The sequence below is a fragment of the Oxyura jamaicensis genome, chromosome 1 (genome assembly GCF_011077185.1).
Source record: "Oxyura jamaicensis isolate SHBP4307 breed ruddy duck chromosome 1, BPBGC_Ojam_1.0, whole genome shotgun sequence".
Classification (NCBI taxonomy): domain Eukaryota; kingdom Metazoa; phylum Chordata; class Aves; order Anseriformes; family Anatidae; genus Oxyura; species Oxyura jamaicensis.
This window is the reverse complement of record NC_048893.1, coordinates 85,591,914-85,614,322: the sequence shown is the minus strand read 5'-3', so window position 1 is coordinate 85,614,322 and position 22,409 is coordinate 85,591,914. Positions and strand designations below refer to the sequence as shown.

Genomic DNA, 22,409 nt, shown 5'->3' with positions numbered 1-22,409 from the left:
TATTTTCCGACTCCCCTTTAGCTGGCAGCTCCCACCTACGGTACGTCACCTGTGCATGAAGCACACTGCATGCGGGCGGCAAGGACCCCCGCTCCCTCTTCTCCCCTCCGTGCCCACCCCGCGCTTTCTCCCCCATATAAACCCCACTCCCGGCAGCTGCCGGGGGGGGCTCGGGTGGGAGCGGGGCTGGGGGCTCCCACCCACCCGCCGCAGTCCGCAGTGTCCCCCTCTGTACAGTGGGGAAGGCGTTGGGTAATTGGGTCCAGATTGGAGATGTTAATAATTCATGAGGCTGGCAAAGGGGCCGGGGGGGGGGGGGGGGGGGGGGGGGGGGGGGGGGGGGGGGGGGGAAGGTGACGAGCCGGGGAGAGCTGGGGAACAATTCTGGGCAGGGTAGGGATAGCGGGAGGGAGGCAGGGAGAGGCGGCGTGTGCATGTGTGGACCTCAGAGCCGCTGCTAACTGCCCTGGTGTGTGTGCGTGTGTGCGTGTGCGTGTGCGTGTGCGAGAGAGGGAGAGAGAGAGGGAGGGAGGGAGGGAGGGAGGGAGTGGAGAGGGTGGGGGGGAGAGATAAGAGAGAGAAGAGGAAAAGGAGAGAGGAGAAGGAAGGAAGAAGAAGGAAGGAAGGGGACAATACGATCATGCTGTGCTGTATGAGAAGAACAAAACAGGTAGAGCTGAAGATTTTTACGTTTCTTTCTGCTAAGAAAATCGCCCAGGCTCTCGGGGGTCCGTGGGGTGCGTGCCTGCCTTGCGTGTGTGAGGGGCTGGGGTAGGGGCAGGGGCAGGGGGGAGGAAATTTCAGCTGCTTTCAGCAGATGTCTCTTTTGCAATTCTTTAGCATCTTGCGACTGAAGGCTCTTTTCACACCCTTCAGCGCGACTGCTTTGCCTTTCCGGGGCTGGCGATGTGGGGAAGGGGGGTGGCCTGTGTCCACATTTGGGGAGCTAGCAGGATCCCCCCTCTATCCTTCTTATTATTTTAATTGTCAGCAGATGCATTGCCTAGGATTTTCGGTCTGTGGTTCTGAGGGTGTGGATGGGGGGGGATGAGGGGGGGGGCGGCTGGCAGGAAACGTGATGATATCTGCCTCCACCTTGGAGATAAAGGAAGCAATTCTTCGTCTTAAGCCGAAAAAGAAAGGATGCCCGGTGAGCCTTGATCCCTGGTCAGAATGCTCCCTACTGCTCACGGCTCCGCTGAATGGGAGATGCTTTATGTGCATGTGCTGCGAGGTGGCTCGGAGGACAGGTGCATTCATTTTTTTGTGTGTTACAACAATCTGAGCAGGACTTAACCTGAAGCTTTTTTTCTTTTTTCTTTTTTTCTTTTTTTTTTTAAACCTATGGTATAAGGAAAAGTGTAATTAATTAATAACAAAAGCATTAGCCCGGGGAGGGGAGAGTCACCCTCTTTGCAGTACCCTCCATAGTACAACCAGTTAGACAACTGCACCAGCTGGTAAAGAGACAGAGGACCACGCCTCTGTTAGCTCCGAACTCGGGTGGGATAAGGGAGGCTCGCGGCGTGAACCTGTTGGAAACCAGCTCATTCTCTTTACTGGTACCACCTGGCTTTTCCTGCCACGAAATGGGGGTGATAGGAAGATCTGGGTGGTGGCTAGTTTTCAGCGACAAGATTTTCATGACCAAAACAATAAGGAAATTTAATAATAATAATAAAAAACTACATCATTCATTCCACCCCCCAGCTCTCCCCCATTTTATTTCATGTGAAAGTCCAAAGCTGCTCCTGGTCAAAAGAGCCCATTTTGGCTGAGCTCCTTGGACTTCCTCGGGAGGGTCTTGGATTTATTCAGTCGGAACTTGGAGGCAGGAGCTGGCCCTGGGTATCTTCATAAGGCATTTTGGAAACTTCCCCTAATTATGAATCTGTAGGTAACGACAAAGAGCTTTGGTCCTCGTTCTGAGAGCAGAGCTCAACTCCGTGTTAGGCGTGGAACCACAGCGGTTACTTTATATATGCATACATTATATGTCTCTTACAGTATAGCACTGCAGCACTCGGGAGCAATAGCCTAGCACACTGATGCAAGTAACTCTGCTTACTACAGAAGAGCACAGCGTTTAAAGAAAATCCAGGTTAAGGTGTGTTTCTGAATGGAGATACGTGTGCTACCAAACGAAGGAGAGATTTTGTAGAATAATGGGGAGGGGCAGGCGAGCAGGATGGAAAGGCACCCTGCGTCATCCTGTATTTTTCCCCATGCAGGTTTCAAATGCTCCACAATTAACGATACGTTCACTAAAATCTGGAGGGAGGTGGTGATGGCTGGGGGGGGGACCACGTTGCAGCCAGCCAGCAGAGCACGTTCAGCCAGCAAATATGGGATGAAAAGAGCAGAGGAGGAAAAGGCAGGCAGACAGAGAGGCAGAGTGACAGAGCAGTGGGTGGAGGTGCACAGCAAATTTTGAAATAAAGTAGGTAGCTCTGGGATTCTTCACAGCCAGAAGACAGCTATTGGGGGGGGGTGGGGGGATAATTTTGCCCATGCCATCACAGGTTGGGCATTAATTTCCTGCTTAATTTCCCAATGTGTCTGCTCTTTACATCTCGCTGCCTCCACTCCTATCGTTCTGCAGTCGAACACGTTTGGAGATGCATGGCATGCAGGTATCCTGCTCACACGGAGTGCTCTCTCCGCACACTGTACATTAATCCACCGCATGGTACACACCCCTTTGCGCGTGCATGTGCGGCACGCTCTCCGGTCGCTCGCCTCTGTACTACACGTACATGCAGAAGCACACATGCACTCGTTCGCACATGCTTTCTCATCCTTATGCAGCCATACATCCTGAATGTGCAGATCCTGTGAATGTTTCTGGGCTCAGAGCCCAGCTCCTGCTCCTGTACCTGAATACACACCAAAACTGCCAAACCGGCGATACAGCAGTTTGGCCAGCAATGTGCTGATACATCAGGGGAAGCTTTAATTCGGAGGAGAAAAAGACCTCGGTTTTCAGCTTGTGCTCTTCCTCTGTCCCCACCCAGACCTTTCACAGAAGGAAAAAATAAAATAAAAAAAAATAAGGAACAGGTTCTTCATGACAGACAGGAGCTTCCTTCCCAAAATAAAGACAGCTCTCCTCAGATTATTTTTTGGGGGAAGCCCTCGGTGTCCCGCCTTTCTGGCAGTGAAAGAGCAGGATGCTGAAATTACAGGCTTGGGCGTGGAAGAAAGCTTTTCACATTCATGTCTAGGTGTGCCTGTATGTGACTGTCCGCCCACCCCTCGCAGACAAATACGTTCACACGCTTGTACCTTGCGGGTTATTCTTCCTAGTGGGTGCGATGCCAGCGTGAGGAGCGAAGTATCTGGCTGACTGTGCCAACCCGTGAGGGATGTAGATAGCTCGGTGTTGTCCTTTCTGCCCACAGCTGATTGCACCTCTGAGTCCGTGCCCGCAAAATATTGAGCTAAAAGGAGGCATACCCGAAAAGGCGATTTCTGAAAATCTGAGGTAAACCTTTGCTGCCAGGAAAGAGATGCAGCCGGTGATACGCAGAGCCGGGCGGTTAGATAGGTGGCTAGGAACCGCATCCTAGAACAGATGGGCGTTACGGGGGTATGTGCTCGGCACCGGCTTGCATGAGTGATTAAACAATAACCCGCAAGCAGGTTTCCCACTTGTGGGTGCGATGAGTCTCATTCATCACCAGCCATATCCGACGGCTTCCCTCCCGCTCTGTCCTCTGCTCCTCGCCCCAGCGCTGGCGAGCCGGCGGCTGCAAAGGTTTAAACCTGCCACACCCATCGAGGAGGGAGGGGGGGAGAGGCAGTCTGCATTTCTTTCCCCTTCCACGCGAGCAGCATGAATAAACAGGGCTGTATCTCTGAAGATGCAGCTTAATGCAATTGGAGAAGGAGAAGGCATTAGGGAAGTGTTCCAGCGATCGCAGCCAGCCGGCGAGGTGTCTTGTCATTCCAGGAACTGCAGAGGTGTGCGGGAGGGAGGAAATGGCGAAAAAGAGAAAGAGGGGAAGATGCACGAGGTTTTGTTGCCTCAGGATATTAAAATATCTCGGACCTCATTTAGAATATCTCAATTATGCCATAATATGTGGATGCCTCAAAACTTGCAAGGCATGGTCTTGCCTTTAAACACCGCCACGGAGGGAGGAAAACGGGCATTTTAAGGGAAAGGTGGCCATCCACGCCCCTCCTCCCTCCACTTGCCGGCGTGGTGTAAATCACCACAGACCATTGACTTCAGGGCAGAGGCACTTCATCTGCACCTGGGGAGAGCCTAGCGGCTGCCTCTGCCTTTCTGAGAGATGCTGGAAGCTTTCTGTGCTTCTTTCAGTAAACAATTGCTGCATGGGAGTTTAATTACTTCAGGTCCTTACTGTTTCTCTTCCTGGGGCAATACCGCTGGGATTTCTCCTGAGAAGAGTGTCTCCAGAGAAACACCCCATCACCCTGTCTTCCTCCGCTGCCTTTGCCGATGATTAGAGGCATTGATTTCTCCTAGATCGCGTAATGTAGCTGTTCTTAATGGCACAGGCAAGCCCCTTCCTCGGGAACTAATTGCAGGCAGAGTTTCCAGGGGGAGAAGGACAGCAGTAATGCTCGGTAGGAAAGAAACCAGTCTGTTGATCCAAATTGCCTACTGCCACTTGCTCCTGAATAGGAGCCCCAGCCCACAGGTACACCCAGGCATCCCCGCGGAGCAGGCTGCCTTGAACCTACCTGTGCAGGGCTGGGTACACGTGTGTAGCCTGAGGCACCGACACGTGTTGTCTGAGGGCTTGTCCTGCCTGATGCTGAGAGGACCTGAGTTATCTCACAGCTGCTCCTGCCTCAGGATGAGGAAATGTGCTCCCGGCTGCCCTGCCACACCGAGAGGGTGGGCATCACCTGGGCCTCCCCATCATGTTAAGAAGAGTAGTATCTGCCTTGCAGTCACAAGTGAGGTGACGTCTGGGCACTGCCCCAAGCTGAGGCTGAGACTATCTGTGTAGTCACCACAGTGCTTGTGCTGTGGTGGGTGAGGCCTTCTCCTGTGGAAGGGTCACTCCGACTGGGAGCCCTGCTCCTGTCGTGTGGCTTTCACTGACGAGAAGACAGAAGTGCAGACAGGCTCCACCTTGGGTCTGCTCTCATTGCAGGCCTGCTGTCATGGACTCTGTGATGCCATTCCGGGATCTAGGAGCTGCCCTACACAGGCATTGCATTTCCTCCTCCCCATTTCCCAGAGACACCATGTGGAGGGAGAATTCCCTGCTGCCGAGAGCTGCCAAGTTGCAAAGCCTTCTTGTGCTAGTGGGAAGGTGGACTTGGCCCTCTGCCCACTGCAAGATAAAAGCAGGCTGATAGCCTTGCATGACGTAAATCAAGGGTGTGTGTACCTGCTCGGGTTCACTGGCCTCGTGCCTAGAGGCATGTGCTCCCCTGGGCAGCTCTCGCCTGCTCCACGTGTGGAGGAAATGAAGTGTGTGTGGGCTCTGCTCGGTCTGCACCACACAGGCGTGTGTGTGCTGAGGGATTGGGGTGTTGCCAGAAGGCACAGCCGGAGGACTGCTGGGCTTTTGGGTGAGATAGCATGAAGAAAAAGAGCCTGCTAGGTTTTACATCAAGTGCATACAAGCTGAGACCTCTGCATGCTGCCAGTGGTGCATTAGTGCTGGTGGCACATTGCTGACTGCCATTTGCTCCATCCATGTGTTGCGTCCTTCCCTCTGTGTAACTCTCCTCTTGTCCCCTCCTCCTGCACATGTGACTGCCCCTTTCTGTTGCTTCAGGCTTCCTCCTTACACATGGAGGGCTTTATCTGGATTTGAGAATGAATGCCAGCTCTGATGACAGGTCCAGGCTAAAGCCATCTCAGTTTGGGAAACCTTTTAGTGGCAGCTCTCTGTGCTCATGCCCTTTGGAAGTCACTGCGCTTTTCTCCTGTTTGCTGTGAGGCTGGCAGGTCTCAGGGGTGGATTTGGCAGCAGCCCACATCTGGCTGCACTTGAGTTCTGAAGAACCAATGGCCAACTGTAAGGCAATAGCCACAGCCCACTAGCTCTGCACAGGGAGATATGGGGCTGGTTAGGGGAGGTCGGCCAACTAGAAAGCCCGGTGGAAGATTTATTGGCCTTGCTAGTGGAAGTACTGGAATACCAGAGCAGGTATCCTGGTGAAACAATTGAAGTCCAAAGTCGAAGTCTAAAATCCACCTGCATTCGTTTCATCTATAATTCCAAGATCCTCCTGAGCACGCCAGGAGATGTCATGTAACCTCAGAGCTCTGATGGCCTCATGTGGAGAAGGTGTTCATTTATCCTTGGGGCTCTCTCTGTCACCTGCTGAGTGTGTTTGTAAAACTGCACGGCTTTTCACGGTTGCAAGCACCACAGGCTAGTAGTTAGTATATAGGAATGGGTTTGGGGAGAGCTGGTTTCTGTTCCTAGCAGTACTATTAACCTGTTTTCTGACTTGATGTAGGCATAGTTTTTCTGCTTGTCATGGCCTTCTCTGCAAGGTGTCTCTTTAATTTGGAAACTAAATAATTAGCGTGTGAAAAAAAGGATTCAGATGCCCTCAGGTGAAAGGTGATTTAGACAGGCAAAGCAGTGCTTTATCCATACTCAGCCACTCCCACAGTTCTGGGCTGTTCACTAGCCTCTGACACAAACCGTTGATCTTCCCACACCCAGGTTTTATCACAATGAGACAGAGCTTGAGAGCAGGGCTACAACTTCCACCCTGTTCTTCAGCAATGTGCCAGCTCCTCCCTACCATCACAGTGCACCAGCCTTTATAGCCTGCAATATGTGTGGGGTGGAGAGAGTGTCATGAAAATACTCATTTGTTTTGCATATAACAAAAGGAATTTGTGCTTTTAGAGTTACACTGATCCTGCTGTCTCCTCCTGATACTCATTTTGTCTCTTCCCCCCATCTGTTCCGTTCCTTGCCTCCTTCTTGCTCCCTTGACCATGCAGTCCTCCTGCTGTTTCTTCTCTCCTCCACCTGGGTACCAGCCCTCCATTAAGCTGTGCTTCCTGGGGACTCCTGCTGGCAGCATCAGCCACTGCCATCAGGGTCTTTTTCCCTTCGCCCCTCCTGGCTCTGGTATAAGCAGGGAAGCTGGTAGGAGGAGAAAGTGCATGGGTTCTTCCTTTGTGCTTCCACTTGGCCTTTGTAGCATCCCCAGATCATTCTCCTCCATTTGGGCAGCTGTCGCAGCTGCTGTAAATGAGCACCTACAGACAGAGACAGCAGTGTGGTGCATCCTCACCTATCACTCTGCTGTCACCATCGGTGAAAATATGCCCAACCCCAGCAGACAGCTGGGGAGGGGCACAACTGCCATAGGAGCAATACAAGCAATACTAGATAGTATCACCATTCCTGCCTTCTTGAGGGTTCATGCTTCCTCTGAGCTTGTCCCTCAACCACTAATGCCCCTCTTGGGTGCCAGGGTGTGGTCCAGCTGTCTTGCTAGCTCAAAAGGATGTTCTGAGCCTGGCTTCCTCCCACCAGGGTTGATTGGCTTTGATTCCTCGAAAGGAAAGCCAGGATGTACTTATCTTCTTTCAAATTATAATCAATAAATGTCAATCCCATTCATTACTCATCTTACTTCTAAAGTTTCTTGAATTAATTCCAGTCATAATCATGGTATATATTTATAGAAAGCCAGGACATCTCACAATATTTAAACATTATCTCCTTAGCAGACATCTTTCTCTCAAGGCTGGTAATTTGTAAAGCTAATAGGCTCTGGTGGAATCTTATTCATTTGGTGTGACTGTCCCTGAAATTTAAGGATACAGAGGAGTATGTTTGAATCTAGACCCAGCTCTGAAGATAGTTTTATCCCACTCTTCTCATAATTGCCTAGGAGTGAAACTATAGTCTCGAGAACTTCTGTTTTTTATCAGTTGGGATGGTTTTTAATAATTTATGAAGTCTAGAAAAATTTAGGCTTGATTACTCTTATAATTAAGACTTATCAATTGGCATAGACTTTAGACTATTCAATGCAAACTAATCCATTTATTTTATCAGCAGTATCCAATGACCTTATAAATCTGCAAAGTTAAGTAGTCAAGGGTGGGGAGATTGCGGCAGCACGGTGCCATGCTTTTCTCTTTTGTCTACCCACAGCTTTAGGAGTGAGTTATCCAGTGGTGGACTTACAAGTAGTTTAATGAAAATTACCTAGGTTTGGAAAGAGCTAAAGAAGGAAGGATGGCTTGTTGATTTGCTGAAGTAAAACTTGCAGGCATTTAGTTTCATGTAAAAGTGAGGTCCCCTGCTGCAAATCACCTGCTGAAAAAATGTCCAGAGAGCATCTCCTGCTCCTCTGTGCTTGCAGGGTGTGGTGTGGCTGGGAGGGTGTACTGGAACCTGGGGAAACTGGAACAACGGGGAACTGATGTAAAGGAGCTTTTAGAAGCTGGACCAAAAGCTTGCCCTCAGCAGGGACACTTCACTGTAGACTAGAGAGAGCTGCACTGAAATGGCACTTGTGTTCCTCAGAACCAGCGACAGCTTTCTTAGGTTAGGAATTCCCTTCTCAGCTTATTGCACTGGAGTAGTCAGACTGGCAGCTTGTAAAAGCCTGGACTGCACAGGCTGAGTCAGAACCTGTCAGAATGGAGACTTTTCCTAATTAGAGATGAAAGACAGTATTTTTAACCCTTCCTGCTGTTTGCATTTCCAGTGGAAGACCCAGAGGAACATCAAGCCCTACGTAGAGTTTTGAGGACAGACACCCACAACAGAAAATTGATGTTTAATGTTGACAGGACCTTTAAAAATGAAATAAAAAAAGCATGACAAGGATGCAACCAATCCCACTTGAAGCACAGGATCTGCCAAAAGGCCTTTCCTTTGTATCTAAAGGCCAGTCAGAAATACCAGCTAGAAGAGATTCAATCCTGAGAAAAGGAAGAATGGAGCAAAAGGAAAAAAGATGTTTCCCCCCAAATAACTGAAGAACTGAAGCTAACCAAAACCTTCATGAAGTAAACAGAATTTGGATCACTTCCAGAGGATAGTTAGAAAAGTTAATATGTGAATCAATACCTGACTCTCCTTCTTATGTGGTAAAACTATAGGCATGGAGGAAAAAGAACCTCCCATTGTGATGCCAGTTTACATGACTCTGTGGAAAACAAAAGAATTGACGAACCAGTGAAAAAATAGCTCCAAAACCTAATAAGAGCTTTTAGGAAATCTTCCTTTAAAGTCAATTCTGTTTTACAGTTTTAGTTTTTTTTTTTTTTTCCTTTAAGTCATATGATTCTACAAGACAGGAAAAGATACCATAAGACAATGCCTTATCTAGTAGAATTTCATTAATTTTTAATTAGGGTGTGGCTGAAAAGAGGAGTCTGAAGCATATCACAGTTATTTTACCATTGTTCTGAACCCAGAAATAAGGGATTTATACTGTAGAGCATCCTTCTTTTCTAACTGTGGAGGTACCTCAAGTCCCGGGATAATTACACATACACCTGTAAAGTCCTCTAAACATTTAAAGACTGCTTACTGGCATCCCTAGATGATCCTTAGTTTTATAAACAATAATTAGCTGAATATCTACTTAAACAGCTAAGCTACTTCGGGATCTACAAACCAAGTATTATTCCAGTTGCTCTTCCTGCGCAGCCAAGACGGGTAAGTTTGTCAGGTGAAGCATCCACAGAGAATGCGCCCAAGAGGAAGGCAATGTGCTACCTTCCTGTCATTCAGAAATACTTTGGTTAAAATATTCACCCAGGAATGCGGTGAATGTGCCTTTTCTCCCCCAGTAGATCCGAACCCCCATCTCCAAGGAGAATGTGCTAGTAGGCTATAGAATATGCCAGGACCCGTTTTTTTTTTTTTTTTTGCGGTGTTTCCTGGGCACACTGATCTGTTTTGCATGGAAGAATCAAATATTAATATGGCCAGAAGAAAGAAGTGAAAGAAAGTCATCTTACCTTAGTGTTTATGATACTCATGGAGGGGAGGGAAGAGCTTTGCTTAAAACTTTACATTGTGCATTGTCAGTAAGGTCATGGTGCTTAATGGCCGTTTTGTATGTCTCCAGTAACATGGTTCACTGCTAGTAGGTGGCTGGAACAATTAACAGTGGCCACAAAAGAAGATCAGGATCTAGAAAAGGGGTAGAACAAGTCAGGATATACTGATATTAGATGATTGTTTCAAATTATACTAGTTTATTTACAAAGCTAATGGAAGCAACCTCTGAACCATTAGGTATGAGTGCTTTGAAAACTCACAAGGGCTGGGTGAGGTGTCTGAAAGCTGAAATAAAAGCCAAGGATGAGATAAAAAAAATTACAGACTACTCAGTTTAACTTCATTCCTGGAAAAAAATGGTGGAAATAATCAAATAAAGAAGATGATTAGGAGCCAGCACAGATCTGTCAAGAATAGATCACGTCAAACTAATTTAGCTTTCTTCTATAACAAGCCTTGTGGATACAGGGGAAGTAGTTGTCATATCTTGTCATTTTGACATTATCTCACAAGCTTTTATCATAAGTGAAGCAAAGAAACATGGTCCAAAGTAAAACATTACAGCATGGATGCAGAACTGGTGTAGCTAATCCCACTCAATGAGTAACTCTCACTGATTTCCTGTCGAAATGGAAGACTATTGAGCGGGTTGCCACAAGCTTGAGCTGTGGCCTGTTGCTGCATAATGTTTTCATTAAGTACATTATACTTTATATTTTAATTTCAGCCTGGATCACTGGCTAGAGAAAATGCTTTTTAAATGTGCAGATGGCATGAACCAGATACATGTTGGCAAAAATTACTGGAATTCAAGAAAATCTTGTCAAGACAAGGACCTAGTTTGAAAAGCATCAGAGGGAATCCAAGTTACTCTGCAGGGGAAGAATTAACAAATTGCACCCAGCTGCCCAGGGGGGCCAACAGGACAACTAGCTGTCCTTCAGGAGGGGAGACAGGATCTCTAGAGGACCACAAGTTCATTTTATGAGGTTGTGCAAATGGGAACATAGGTTGTAAGACACATCTAATAAGCCTTCAGCTCTGATCAGCACATGTAAGTCTCAGCTGAAATAGCATGCCTTGTTCTTCACTGCACTCTAAGAAAAGTATGGTCCAGTGAGGGGGAGTGCAGACTGGGACAATGAGAATTGCTGGAGGTCAACAGAAATGTAATCTGTGAAGAAAGATTGAAATAATTTGTGTTTTCTTTTGTTTTCTTAAAAGGAGTAAGGATGAAGGACTCAGGATACTAGTCTTCAAAAACGTAAATGACAAGTGCAAGAAAATGGGAATAATCTGCTCTTCATATCCAAAGTGGATAAAACAATGAGTAATGGTCTTTAATGGGCTGTCAGAATGATTTGGACTAGGCTTTAGGAGGTTTTTTCTCACCAAAAGGATAGTGACACACTGGGGTAGATTGTCAGAGAAAGCAATGGCAGCTCCGTCACTGAAGGGCTGTAGGAGGTACTTCTGAACCAGAGGATTAACTAAATGGTCTCTTGTGGCTTCCCAGCAGTATTTTCTATGATTAATATCAAATATTCACTGAAGCAAGAACTGGGCCAAATCTGTCCTCTTGCAGAAGAGCGCTTAACCAAATGGTCTATAAAGCTATATTTACTTCTGTGCTCTCTTTGTCTCTGGCCTCATGTGTATTTATTTCTTCCATGAAAAAAAGCCTAAGAGCTTAAGCAGGAAAAGCTAGGAGCACCTTACTCTGAACAGGCTACGGTAGGAGGAAAATAAGACCTGAGGACCTTCAGGTACAGTGGAAAACTGAACTGACATCTCCAACAATTTAGATACGCTAGTCTAGCCACTGGGATACTAGATGAACACCTATCAACTGCATGCTGTCAGAGAGGACTATAGCTGTTGTCCTTTTCTGGGCAGAGATTCAGGACTTGGAATCCAAAACAGAAGATGCTTCCCTGATAACCAAGCAAGATGCCTAAACCCAGAGAGTTTAGATACCATTTTGTCTTCAGCATTTAATATAGGCAGGTTCAAAAGATTTATTTGCTGTATTATGATACTGAGGTGCCTAGTTCTCCCCATATTTTCTAGTAGACTAGAATGGTTTCTGCAAGACATCTCTTCTTCCTACACTAGCTCCAACATCTGTCTTCTGAACATGGACATCTGCTGGAACTCCACACTGGGATTCCCTTTTCATCATCCTCAGGAGAGGATTGTTACAAGGGATTTATCAGTTGGTGACTTCTTCTACCTGCCTGACATAAATTGTCTCGAAGCATATATGTGGCAGTCACTCAGAAACTCCCAACTGGAGTGCTGCACCCCTACTGGCACTCACCTTTGGTGCTTAATCCCCTCTGCTCCCATTATGATATGTCCCAGCGGTAGCTGGGAATACTAAATAAAACATGCTGAGACATAACATTAAAGAGACTTCACCTTCACCAAATACTTTCTCATACAGCAGAAGAAATACTGTTGCATGAGAATGTAGAAGAAATAAAACTGACCTGTAGTATCTTCTGTTATCACGTGCTGAGTCCATACAGCCCTCAGGAAGATATCCTTTCTTAGGTTCTTCCAAAGCTTCTGCACAACACAAAAGTAGGAGCAAGACACCCTGCCTGTAGTCAGGATTACCCAGCTTTTGGGGGACGAGAAGTTTTAACAGTCCAAGACAGCTACATGGATTTTTGCTGAGCTTTTCCGGTTTGGATAAGTTTTTGGTAGGGATCTTCAAATATGCATTGTGTTTGTTTATTATTATTATTTTTTATTTGGCTACATCTGAGGTTGGTATTAGAAGAATAAAGTTTGGAAAGTGCAATAGTTTTGCAGCTATTTAGTAAGCAACTGCTATGAATTTATAATACAAGGAGAGAGAAAGCCATTATGATTTCAAATGATGGAATTTCCAATTTTCTTTCTTTTCGTTTTGCATTTTTAAAATAGGAAATGAAGTGCTTTTTTAAAGCATACATTGAGTTTTCAGTCAGACACTTGGATGTAGTCAAATGATTAATTGAAAGAGTTGCCAATCCCTCTCTAATTTGCCTTCCCTCATGTACGGGCATAATTACGTGGTCCTTAATTATATGGTCAAATAGTGGTATATATCTTTTTCAATAGGATCACAGCCTCATTCAGAGCACAGAATGGGATATACTTAGGGACTGAATGGGTTTTGCCATAAACGAAGGTGTTTTCTATAGTCTCCTGTTTCACTTATCGCCAGTGATGAAGGTTGTGTATTGAATTGGGCAGGGGGCTGTTCAAAAGCAGAAGAATGGTCTCATGTTATGGCAATTGAACACTGCCCCTGAACCTTTCCTGCCTCTTGCCACAAGTTCCAATGTGATACTGAAAAAGCTGTATAAATGAGGCTTTCCATGGGTGGCCACTAATTGGCGTGCTCTCATTCTCTGGGTTCTCAGCCTGAGACACCTGGGGTCTGACTTGCCGAAATGCAGAGCTGGTATTGTATGGAGTCTGCTCCCAGCATGCACAGAGCTGGGGAAATGCTAATCCACGGCATCTCAATCTGGGGACCCAAGTGGGTGCCCTGGACTTTTTGACCTTATCCTCTTTCTGTCTTATTTCAGTGGTTGTAAAGCAGAGGTAACAACCTCCCCTGCCTCCCCTGTGAGAACATCTGGTAAGGCTCATGGAGCACTGAGATGCTGCAGTAAAATTGCTCTGTGGAAAAACCTATGAGGAAATTAGTAATTCTCTATTCAGTGCTGGGTTTCAGATGTATGGCAAATAATGCACTTCACCATGCCTGAAATGAAGGGAAAATGCTGAATGCACCCACTCAGTGAGCTTTAACTATCCTTTGTACTAGCTGGGGTGGGGAGGACTTGCAGGAATAAAGTAGTATGATAAAAACTATCACAAGGCATATGCACAAAGGAGTAAAAACAAGATTTCAGAGGTAGTCTCCATTTCATGTTTTCTACTTCAGCCTTTACCATGAAGATGATTGTAAGACAGGCTTTTTATGTAATGTATGAGTCATGGTACTTTGTACTTGTGCCTATGAACAGTGGGTTGTGGAATAAGTGGACAAAAATGTGTTGTCACTGAAACTAGTACTGGATTTTTGCTTGGTGCCAGAAGAAGTCATTTTAGATCCCTAACACATCAAGCCTTGACCACTGCTGTTATTACTCCCCTTGTAAGTGTGGAAACTGAGGCACAGAAGAAAGTGGAATCATCTGCCTGCTTTTGCTTCTATATTCTACCAGTAGTGTTTACACTAGTATTGATGTGCCTTGAATGAATTAATCTAGAGATAATGGGAAAATTACTTTTTTTTTTTTTTCCTTCTCCTCTTCCCCTCCCTTGCACCTGGAAGAAGCAGCCTGAGTAATGTAAATTGTTTGTTTGCTTCATTTGCTGGTCACTTTATGTCTGTGTCTGTGGAAATGGGACATGCATCTGTCTAAAGAGAAGGTCTAAGCTTGAGAATTGAGGAAGCAGGAAGGTCTATGGTTTTGTAGGTCCTATGTCCTGATCCTGATGCTGTTCTCATGCAGCTTAGGCTCCCTTTGTTGCCCTGGAGGTCCTCTGTGTGGTGAGGTTGTGCTCAGTCTGCCTGGAACATCAGCTCCAGTTGAGGATGGGCTAAAGAAAAAGGTCAGAGCCTTCAAACAGGGATTTACAGGCAGACAGAGAAAAGGCAGGAGCCTCGCTGATCCATGGTCATACACTTTTATTAATGAGTGCCTGCCTGGGGTTGTTACTGTAGAGACTCTGAACACCTGCACGCATAAAATGGGACACAGGTTTCTGGCCAGGTGCAGGTGGGAATTTTTCCCACCGTTGTTGGCTGCTGATGAACCGATGCATTGCCTCTAAGGCCTCAGTGTTCATGAATTATCTCCAGAAAAAAAAAAAAAAAAGTTTGCTTCTCCCACAGGGACACAAAGCAGCCTAACACGCTCAGGGGAGAGTTTTGTCTTAACGGAGCCTGACATGGAAATACTGAAATCCCAGTGCAGAAATCCCAAAGTCTGTGAGTGAAAGGAATTCACCCACACTCCAATAGTACGGAAGAAGACTCGTGCCTCTGTCTGTTCTCCTGAGACGTGTCAGCATGACATGACACTGTAAACCAAACAAATCTAACTACTGGTTATGACTTGAAGCCTGTGCCTTATGAGGGCACCCCGACTCCTGTTTTGGAGACCTTCTGCTTGTCATTGCTTGTCATGGCATCTTAAGAGACCTCCTCCTGCTCCTCTAGTTAATCCTCTGGCTGTCAGCAGTCTTGCAGACTTGATGGTCAAGGCTGAGTGATCTGGAGAGACACTTGACGGAGGTGGCCAAAAGAGAAGGTTCTGGTGCCAGGTCTGGGAAAAGGACCCAGCTCCTCTCCGGTTAAGAGTGGAAGTGGAGAGGCTATCCGCATAGGGAAGAAAGAGGCCTGGTTGCAAAGTGAATCTGTGGCTCTCTCTAGGCCAAACCAGATGCGTGTTTGCCAAGAAGGTAATGGAAACGTAAGTCTTGTGTTAACGTCTGTGAGGTGGCGGGGGTTTTGTAGTCCCTACTGCTCTCAAATCAGATGGGATTTCACCCTGGGGCAACCCCTGCTCCTGTGTAGATTGCCTAAGGGTTATAAACTGTCATGGCACAGAAATGAGGGGAAAAGAGGGGAAAGGTGCCAGACTAGGTCAGGAGATGGCATTGCTGGGAGCATCTACAATCACGTGTCTTCCTCTCCCATAGAAGCGAAAGCACTGACCACAGCAGGTACTGCTGCAATTTGCAAGCACCCACTCCGGAAATGAATGGGCCTTCCCAAGCTCAGGTCAGCCTTCCCATCTCACAAAGTGCAGTAAGTGGCCCCACTGGCAGGGCTGGCTTTCTTCTCTTTCTCTTCTACGTTTCTGACCTGACCCTGCAGAAAGGGAAACGTGTTCCCTGTTGCTGTGCCTCCTCACATCCAGCCCCATTCAGTCCCATCTTTCACATGTGATCCATTGCATCTCAGCTTCACACAGCACGGTAGCGTTGCTGCCGATATCTCCAACCTGTAATTTTTCAGCTTGTCTCCGGGGTACTTGCCTCAAAGCTTTTCCTGCTGTCAGGCGCAGCAGACGACAGAGTTTACCGAGTACCTCTTAGGGGTACCATGAAGAGCGATTCTGCTGTGTGGAAATCTGAAAACTCTGAGCAGTGCAGAAATGCCTGGAGATACTCATCAGAATTGGAGATGGGCACAGTTTTTAGGAAAAAAAAAACAAGCTGCAAGTACTGTGGTGTAAACAGGAGGTCAGTTTGCTGCCAGTGGCAGTGAAATAGCACTGTTATACAGAGCACAGGAAAATGCTGAACAGGATTTCTGTCATTCCTTTGCTCCACTTTTATCAACATCCTATGCTCTTGCCCTGCAGCACTCCTGCTATTCCAGCTCTGATACTGCAGGGTAGCCACTGAGTTGCTGAAAACTAGGCAAGGATACAGCAGATCCTTTGAACAAAGTAATTCTCTGTTCAGTAGCTTTTTGTACATATTAAATGATGAAATCTTTAGGGGGCTTTTCCCTGATGCAGTAATTGTGCATTCATTAAATTGCCAGATAAGACTTTCCATTAATATATTTCTTTGCTAAGGAAAATGTCTCTTTTTCCACTGATAATCCTGCCTCTCCTAATTCAAGGATGGCCAGCCTGTGACTTTTAAGCAATTCAAGTATGACTCTGGCAATGGAGATACATCCAATTACTGCCAGCACACTCTGCTGATGTTAAGGCTGCTTTTGTATCAGCATCTTCATGCAGGAGGATGGTCTCTGAGGCTTCTGAAGCCCACAGCTCGCCAAAGCACTAGGACTCAGCCGGGCGCCTGGCCTCACCTCACCCACATGGGGTGCTGGGACCCTGGGGATCAGTTGCTGTTTTCTGCCTGTTGAAAATCCCTCACCTATGTTACCTGGTAGAGCTTTGACACCTCTTGGACATTGGCAGATGCTTTTTGTAGGCCAGTTAGTTTGAGCTCCCATGCTTTAGTTCATTGTGTTTTAGAAAGTGAAAGAAACAGCATTGGTTGAATCATCCTTCATTACGAGGACTGAAAACAGATTTAGACTTCAGATGCAATATGAACTAGTCTATGTGTGAAAAAGACCACAGAGAAACTATATTAGAAGAAAGTTATTAAGGCTGCTAAGTCAAGTACTCAAAAATTAGCCAATACTGGAAATGCAGTTGCCTGTGAAACCTCAGCATGGCCTCTTCTTGTGTGTGTATCTCAATAACCTTCTAATAACAGGAACACATCTTATTTTTCTTTCCAGGGATTCCTACCACATTCAGGTCACAGAATGGACAGTGCTCACTTAACGAGCGGTTATTCAATATTTTGTTCTCTCATACTATGTCTGCGTGTGACCCCACAGCTTTATTCAATAAATACTATTCAAACTCTGCTCTGAAATCAGAAATACTAATTTTCTCCTGGGCTGCCTTGTGATTCTGAGCACTTAGCTAACATTACTTAGTTAATCTTTGCAACACTCATATGAGATAACTGAGTATTTTACTCCATTTTTGCAGATGGAGAACTGACACAAAGAGAGGTTGGTTGGCAGGATTCCCTATTTTTACACACCAAATTTGAGAAACAAAGGAAGTGACTTTTATTAGTCGTTTTTATTTTTTATGGCACATATCTGAAAACATCTCCCTTTAATCTCAGCTGCAGCTCTGACTGCTCAGCACTGCTCCAAATCAGACTCAAAGTGTCTGAAGACAGCTACTCAAAGATGAGGAACATGCAACTAGGAGTTGCCCTGTGAAAAGTAAGGGCCAGGATGACAGAGGACTTCTGCAGCAAAGGTAGGGCAGGGCTGTAGAAGAGCCATCTGTCAGCTGTCCTAACCCTGAGATCCTGTTCTTCTTTGGCAAACCTCTACCTCTTGAAGTTTCATTTTCCACTTTCTGACTGCAAAAAAACGGAACCGAGACTTTGCTGTAATCCTTTTATTCCCCTGAGTTTCCTAAGCTTCAAACATCCAGAATTCCTACTAAAGCTTTAAGTCTTCTTTAAGCTCCTTTGTTTTACTTTGCAATCTTTCAGCAGATATTTACAAGGCTACTTCAAAACAGTGTCAGGGTGTTATCGGGTAATTTACAGAACTGTCCTAACAAATAAGATTTATATAGGCAGGAGGCTAGCAGGTTTCTCAAAGAACCTTAGTGCCTAGTTCTCACTGGTTTCAACAGGATTAAGGCAAGTAGGTACTTGTGAAGAGCCCACCACTGGTTCCTCAAAACCTAGTCCTTTAGTTCCTCATTCAGTCAAGTTTATGCTGACCCACTAGAAAGCATAGAAATGTATACTAAAATGTTAATAATTCATGAATATTTGTAAAGTGCTGTGAAAGTACAATCTAGAAAGCAAGCATCTTGGGGGAGGACAGGGGGATGTGTTATATTTTCTTGAGGCTTCAAAATAATTGTTTCTGCAAGCAAAGCAAAATACAGTAAACTTTTTTCCTCTGCATTGCATTGGGATCAAAACATTAAGTACCTGAAAACCCCAATAGGTTCTCCAAGTCTACAGTGAATGCTCTCAGATGTTACTAGTGATTAGTCAGATCCCCAAACCCTGAGTTAGTGACTGTTCTGGAAGAGTTCAGAAAGCATTTGTGCATTTGGAACTCATTATTTTCTGGAAAGGCTCAAATGACTCTTGCTGAATTTAATCTCTCTGAAAATACTCTATATCTATGCTTCATTTCTGATTTCATTTCAGCAGAATTTAGTGAATAGGCTATGCAGACTGACTTCAGGCAGTAGATTTCTTGCATATTATTGATGTACTCCACTATTTATATACATGTATCAGACACGTGCATGTGTCTGTGTGTATGTCTATGTCTACATGCCTTTTGTGATACTCATATGATACGGTTTCCTCTGTCTGACAGGAAAGGAGAAAAATAGAGTTCAAACAAACAAACAAACAAAAACAGAACACCATCCCACAAATAACAGAAAAGCCACATTCCAGAGCTGAATAGGTAATCACTCCCTGTAATAGAATTTGTGGGATTTGTGACTGTTTTCATGACTGAGGCAAAAATTCATCTGAAAGGTGGAATACAATGATGCCGTAACCTGGCCACATGACATAGACATTTGCATACCATAATGCTTGCTTCGTTTGAGCAGACCTACAGTTTGCCTAGCTCCAACTTAGGAAGAACTAACTGTTGTGGCTGTTGATGGGTCAATAAATGGGCTGGCAAGAACCAGCTTTGTCTTGCGATTTCCTGAAGAAGCAGGAATTATGTCTTTCTGCTAAGCAATGGCTCTATATTTTATATGGTGCTAGGAGGAAGCAAGCCAGTCCCTATAGTATCTGAATTATTTTTCCTCTGTGAACCAGCATGTGCTGCCTGTGCACTTTCTTGTGTTCAGCACACTCCCATTGTCTTGTCTCCTGTTGCTTGTTTCATGGCCTCCTTTCCCAGCACCACAAGGGAGATATATCCCAAGGATGCAGAAGTAATAATTATTGTCATCATCGTAAATCCTCATGCATTTGGCTCTTCTCACAGTGGGCACCTCTCCCTTCATATGGAAGCTCACTATTAGTACAATAGGAGCCCGGATGGAAACTCTCTGAGAACCTCTGAAAAGTGGTTGGCTTCCTTCCACTCCATCTTATTTGTGCTAGCCTGCTGTGGCTACCCAACCTCTTGACATCCTCAGAAAACTTCTAAATGTGCTGAATAGCATCTGGGGGAGGCGGACGGGAAACAGAGCAGTCAGGACTGTGTTTAACAGTCAGCATGGCTTGCTATCTAACTATAGGATACTCAGCCATTCATAAGTTCCCCCTAACTTTTTTATTTTGCCTTTTTTTTTTCACTGAGTGCTTAGCTATTTTTGTCACCATCTATGTTCATGGCTGCAGCTTTTTCTACTGCCTTTGGGAGTCTGATCCACACACTGATTTATTTTTAGCTGCATCGCTAATTATTATTTTTGTGAGTATAGTGTTTCATTATTCATTAAAGCTGGGGAGACATTTTAGTCATTTCTCAGTAGAACAAATGTGAATTCAGCAACCAAAGTAAAAACTCCTCATCAGAGTTAAGAGAGCTAGGAAGAATGGCCTGGTAAGGAAGGATGGTATGAAAGGTGAGAGCTATTGACATACAAAGGAGTGTTACTAAGGAAGCAGAAACAAGCTGTTCTCGACGTAGACAAGAAGAAGGGGGCTGGCTGAAACTCTGGAAAGGAATTCTTTAGTTCGCCAAGGGAATAAGCTGTCAGAGAAACCCAGAGAATCATCTTTGGGGGAAATGCCCAAAGACTGATAAGAAACACTGCTCTTGCAGGGTTGGTTAGATATGAAGAAAATCAATCCTGCTGCAGTGCACAGGGAGGTCTGAGAGGACCCTGTAGAGGATCCACCTGACCTTCAGGGCTTTCTAATGATTCGCTCTTCACTCTGTGACAAAACTGTGTGGTGTGAACTGGTCCTTCCTGGCAGAAGGTAAAACACTGCACACTTTTCTGATGTTAGACTGTCCGTGCATGTGTCCCAGTGCTTTCTGTCTGTCTTTGTGCTGGACCGTGAGGGAAGAAGGCACTATTCCACAGGTTCTGCTCAGGATGAAAACTCACTTTCCATATAGCATCTGCAGCAGAACAGAAAGAAGCGGAGGGAGCTCTGTGCACTCTGCCTGCCCAGCCATCTCCACATTCTCTCCAAGGGTCTCCTTTTCCCCCAGCACCTCTGCCAGGTGGGCTGCTGAGTAAAGCTTTCCACAGGGAGGGCTCCAGGGGTGCCTGGACGTACAGTAAGGTTGCGTTACAGATGCACCAAATGCAGGGTGATCTAAACTGAGTGCCTTGGGAAAACACATTGCCATGCGCGGTGCATTGAGGCTCCTGCCATGCCTCCTGACTGAAGAATGGAAAAAAGCCAGAAGACTTTAGGACCAAGAAGTGCAAAGCTGTTTGAATCCCTCTTATAATAACAACTTAAAGATGGGATGCCCAGGCAGTGAAAAACTGGAAAGACAAAAGAGCTCACCTACAGCGGGAAGCTTAGGGGAATCTCTGAGTGACAATTAGATGTGTCTGTGATATACCAGCCCTTAGGAGAGGTGATTCCAAACACTTTAGGCTTTTTTTTTTTTTTTTTTTTTTTTTTTTACCAACATCTATTCACATCTATTCAAAATGTTCCTTTTGGCTGGAGGTTTTTGTAGCACTAACTTAGCAGTGTCCACAAAGGGTCTATCTCAGCATGCACTGCAGGCTTGCATCTCCCCTTCCCCTTTTTCAATAGAGTTGTATACAGCAGAGAAGCAAAGTAGGAAACAAAATGGCTTGGAGCCACATGTGCATTTCCCATAGCTCAGTGCCAGTCTCTAGAATAAGTGATTAAGCCCTGAGGCTGCTGAGCCTCACGTTCAGCTGCCTGTGGCCCCAAAGGATCGTTCCAATCAAAGCCGTGTCTGTGCTCTGGTGACAGTCCTACCTGAAGGACGGGAGAGGGGTAAGGCACAGCGTTAAGCCCTGGGCGCTCTGCCGCTCAGCAGTGACAGCTGCAATCACGGGCTTGGTTCATCAGCTTTATGCCCCCCGGAACACACCGAAGCAGCACAAACGGTGCGTGGTCTCAGACAGACAAGCCCAGGTTCTCGAGCTGTGTCATACAGGCACCCTCTGGAGACCTTTTCAGGTTCTGACAGACACTCATGCCTCCTTTCAGGATGTTCTTATCCTGCACTGACAGGAGGGAATAGATAAGAGCACAGCTTAAATATTGCACAATCCTTTGTCTTGCTACAACACCATGCATTTGAGACTCTTGCAACACTAGGAATGCTAATTCAATTAGATTCAGAGTCCTTTTGGAACATAACAATGTCCTCTCTCCCAAGTAGCTTGGAGCAGCAGACCACAGAGGTCTTGTGAAAATTATCCCTGGTGAAAATTATGTTGAAATCAATGGAATTACACCCCCACTTTAACCATCCAACATTGCATTTGGCCTTGAAATTCCAGTAAGATCTCAGTGCAATTGTTTGTTAATAAACTGTAGAAACTTCGGGATAGGAGGAACAGAGATAAGGCCTAGGTTTTCCCACGGTTTGCTGTGCCAGCAGTATCCAAGAGCTCGTAGTGGGCCCACGGACCTATTCCTCTACGTGATAGCTCAAGGGTAATTTAACTTAACAAAGGTGAGATTAAGAATGAAGGAGATGGGGGACCTCTCTCCTTTCTCTGCCTCTGCTTGCACAGTAAACACATAAAAGGAAAAAAAAAAAAAAAGGAAAAAAAAAGTAGGCCAAAAGTAATTTCACAAAAAGTTTTCAGGGAGGCCTCTGACATTCAAGACATGCTGCTGCTGTGAAAAAATCAGATCTATAAGAGGTGGTCATGTCTTACCCATTGCTTGTGGTGAGTC

At 45.8% G+C, this 22,409-nt stretch overlaps 1 protein-coding gene across 1 annotated transcript in view; it reads left to right on the top strand.

Annotated features, from left to right (window-relative positions):
* Window positions 1-530: 530 nt before the first annotated feature.
* GAP43 (growth associated protein 43) overlaps window positions 531-22,409 on the top strand; it is a 59,706-nt gene continuing 37,827 nt past the window's right edge. Inside the window, exon 1 of the mRNA XM_035314834.1 lies at window positions 531-670. Coding sequence (XP_035170725.1) covers window positions 641-670 — 30 coding nt within the window. The 5' untranslated portion in view covers window positions 531-640. The remainder of the gene's footprint in view (window positions 671-22,409) is intronic.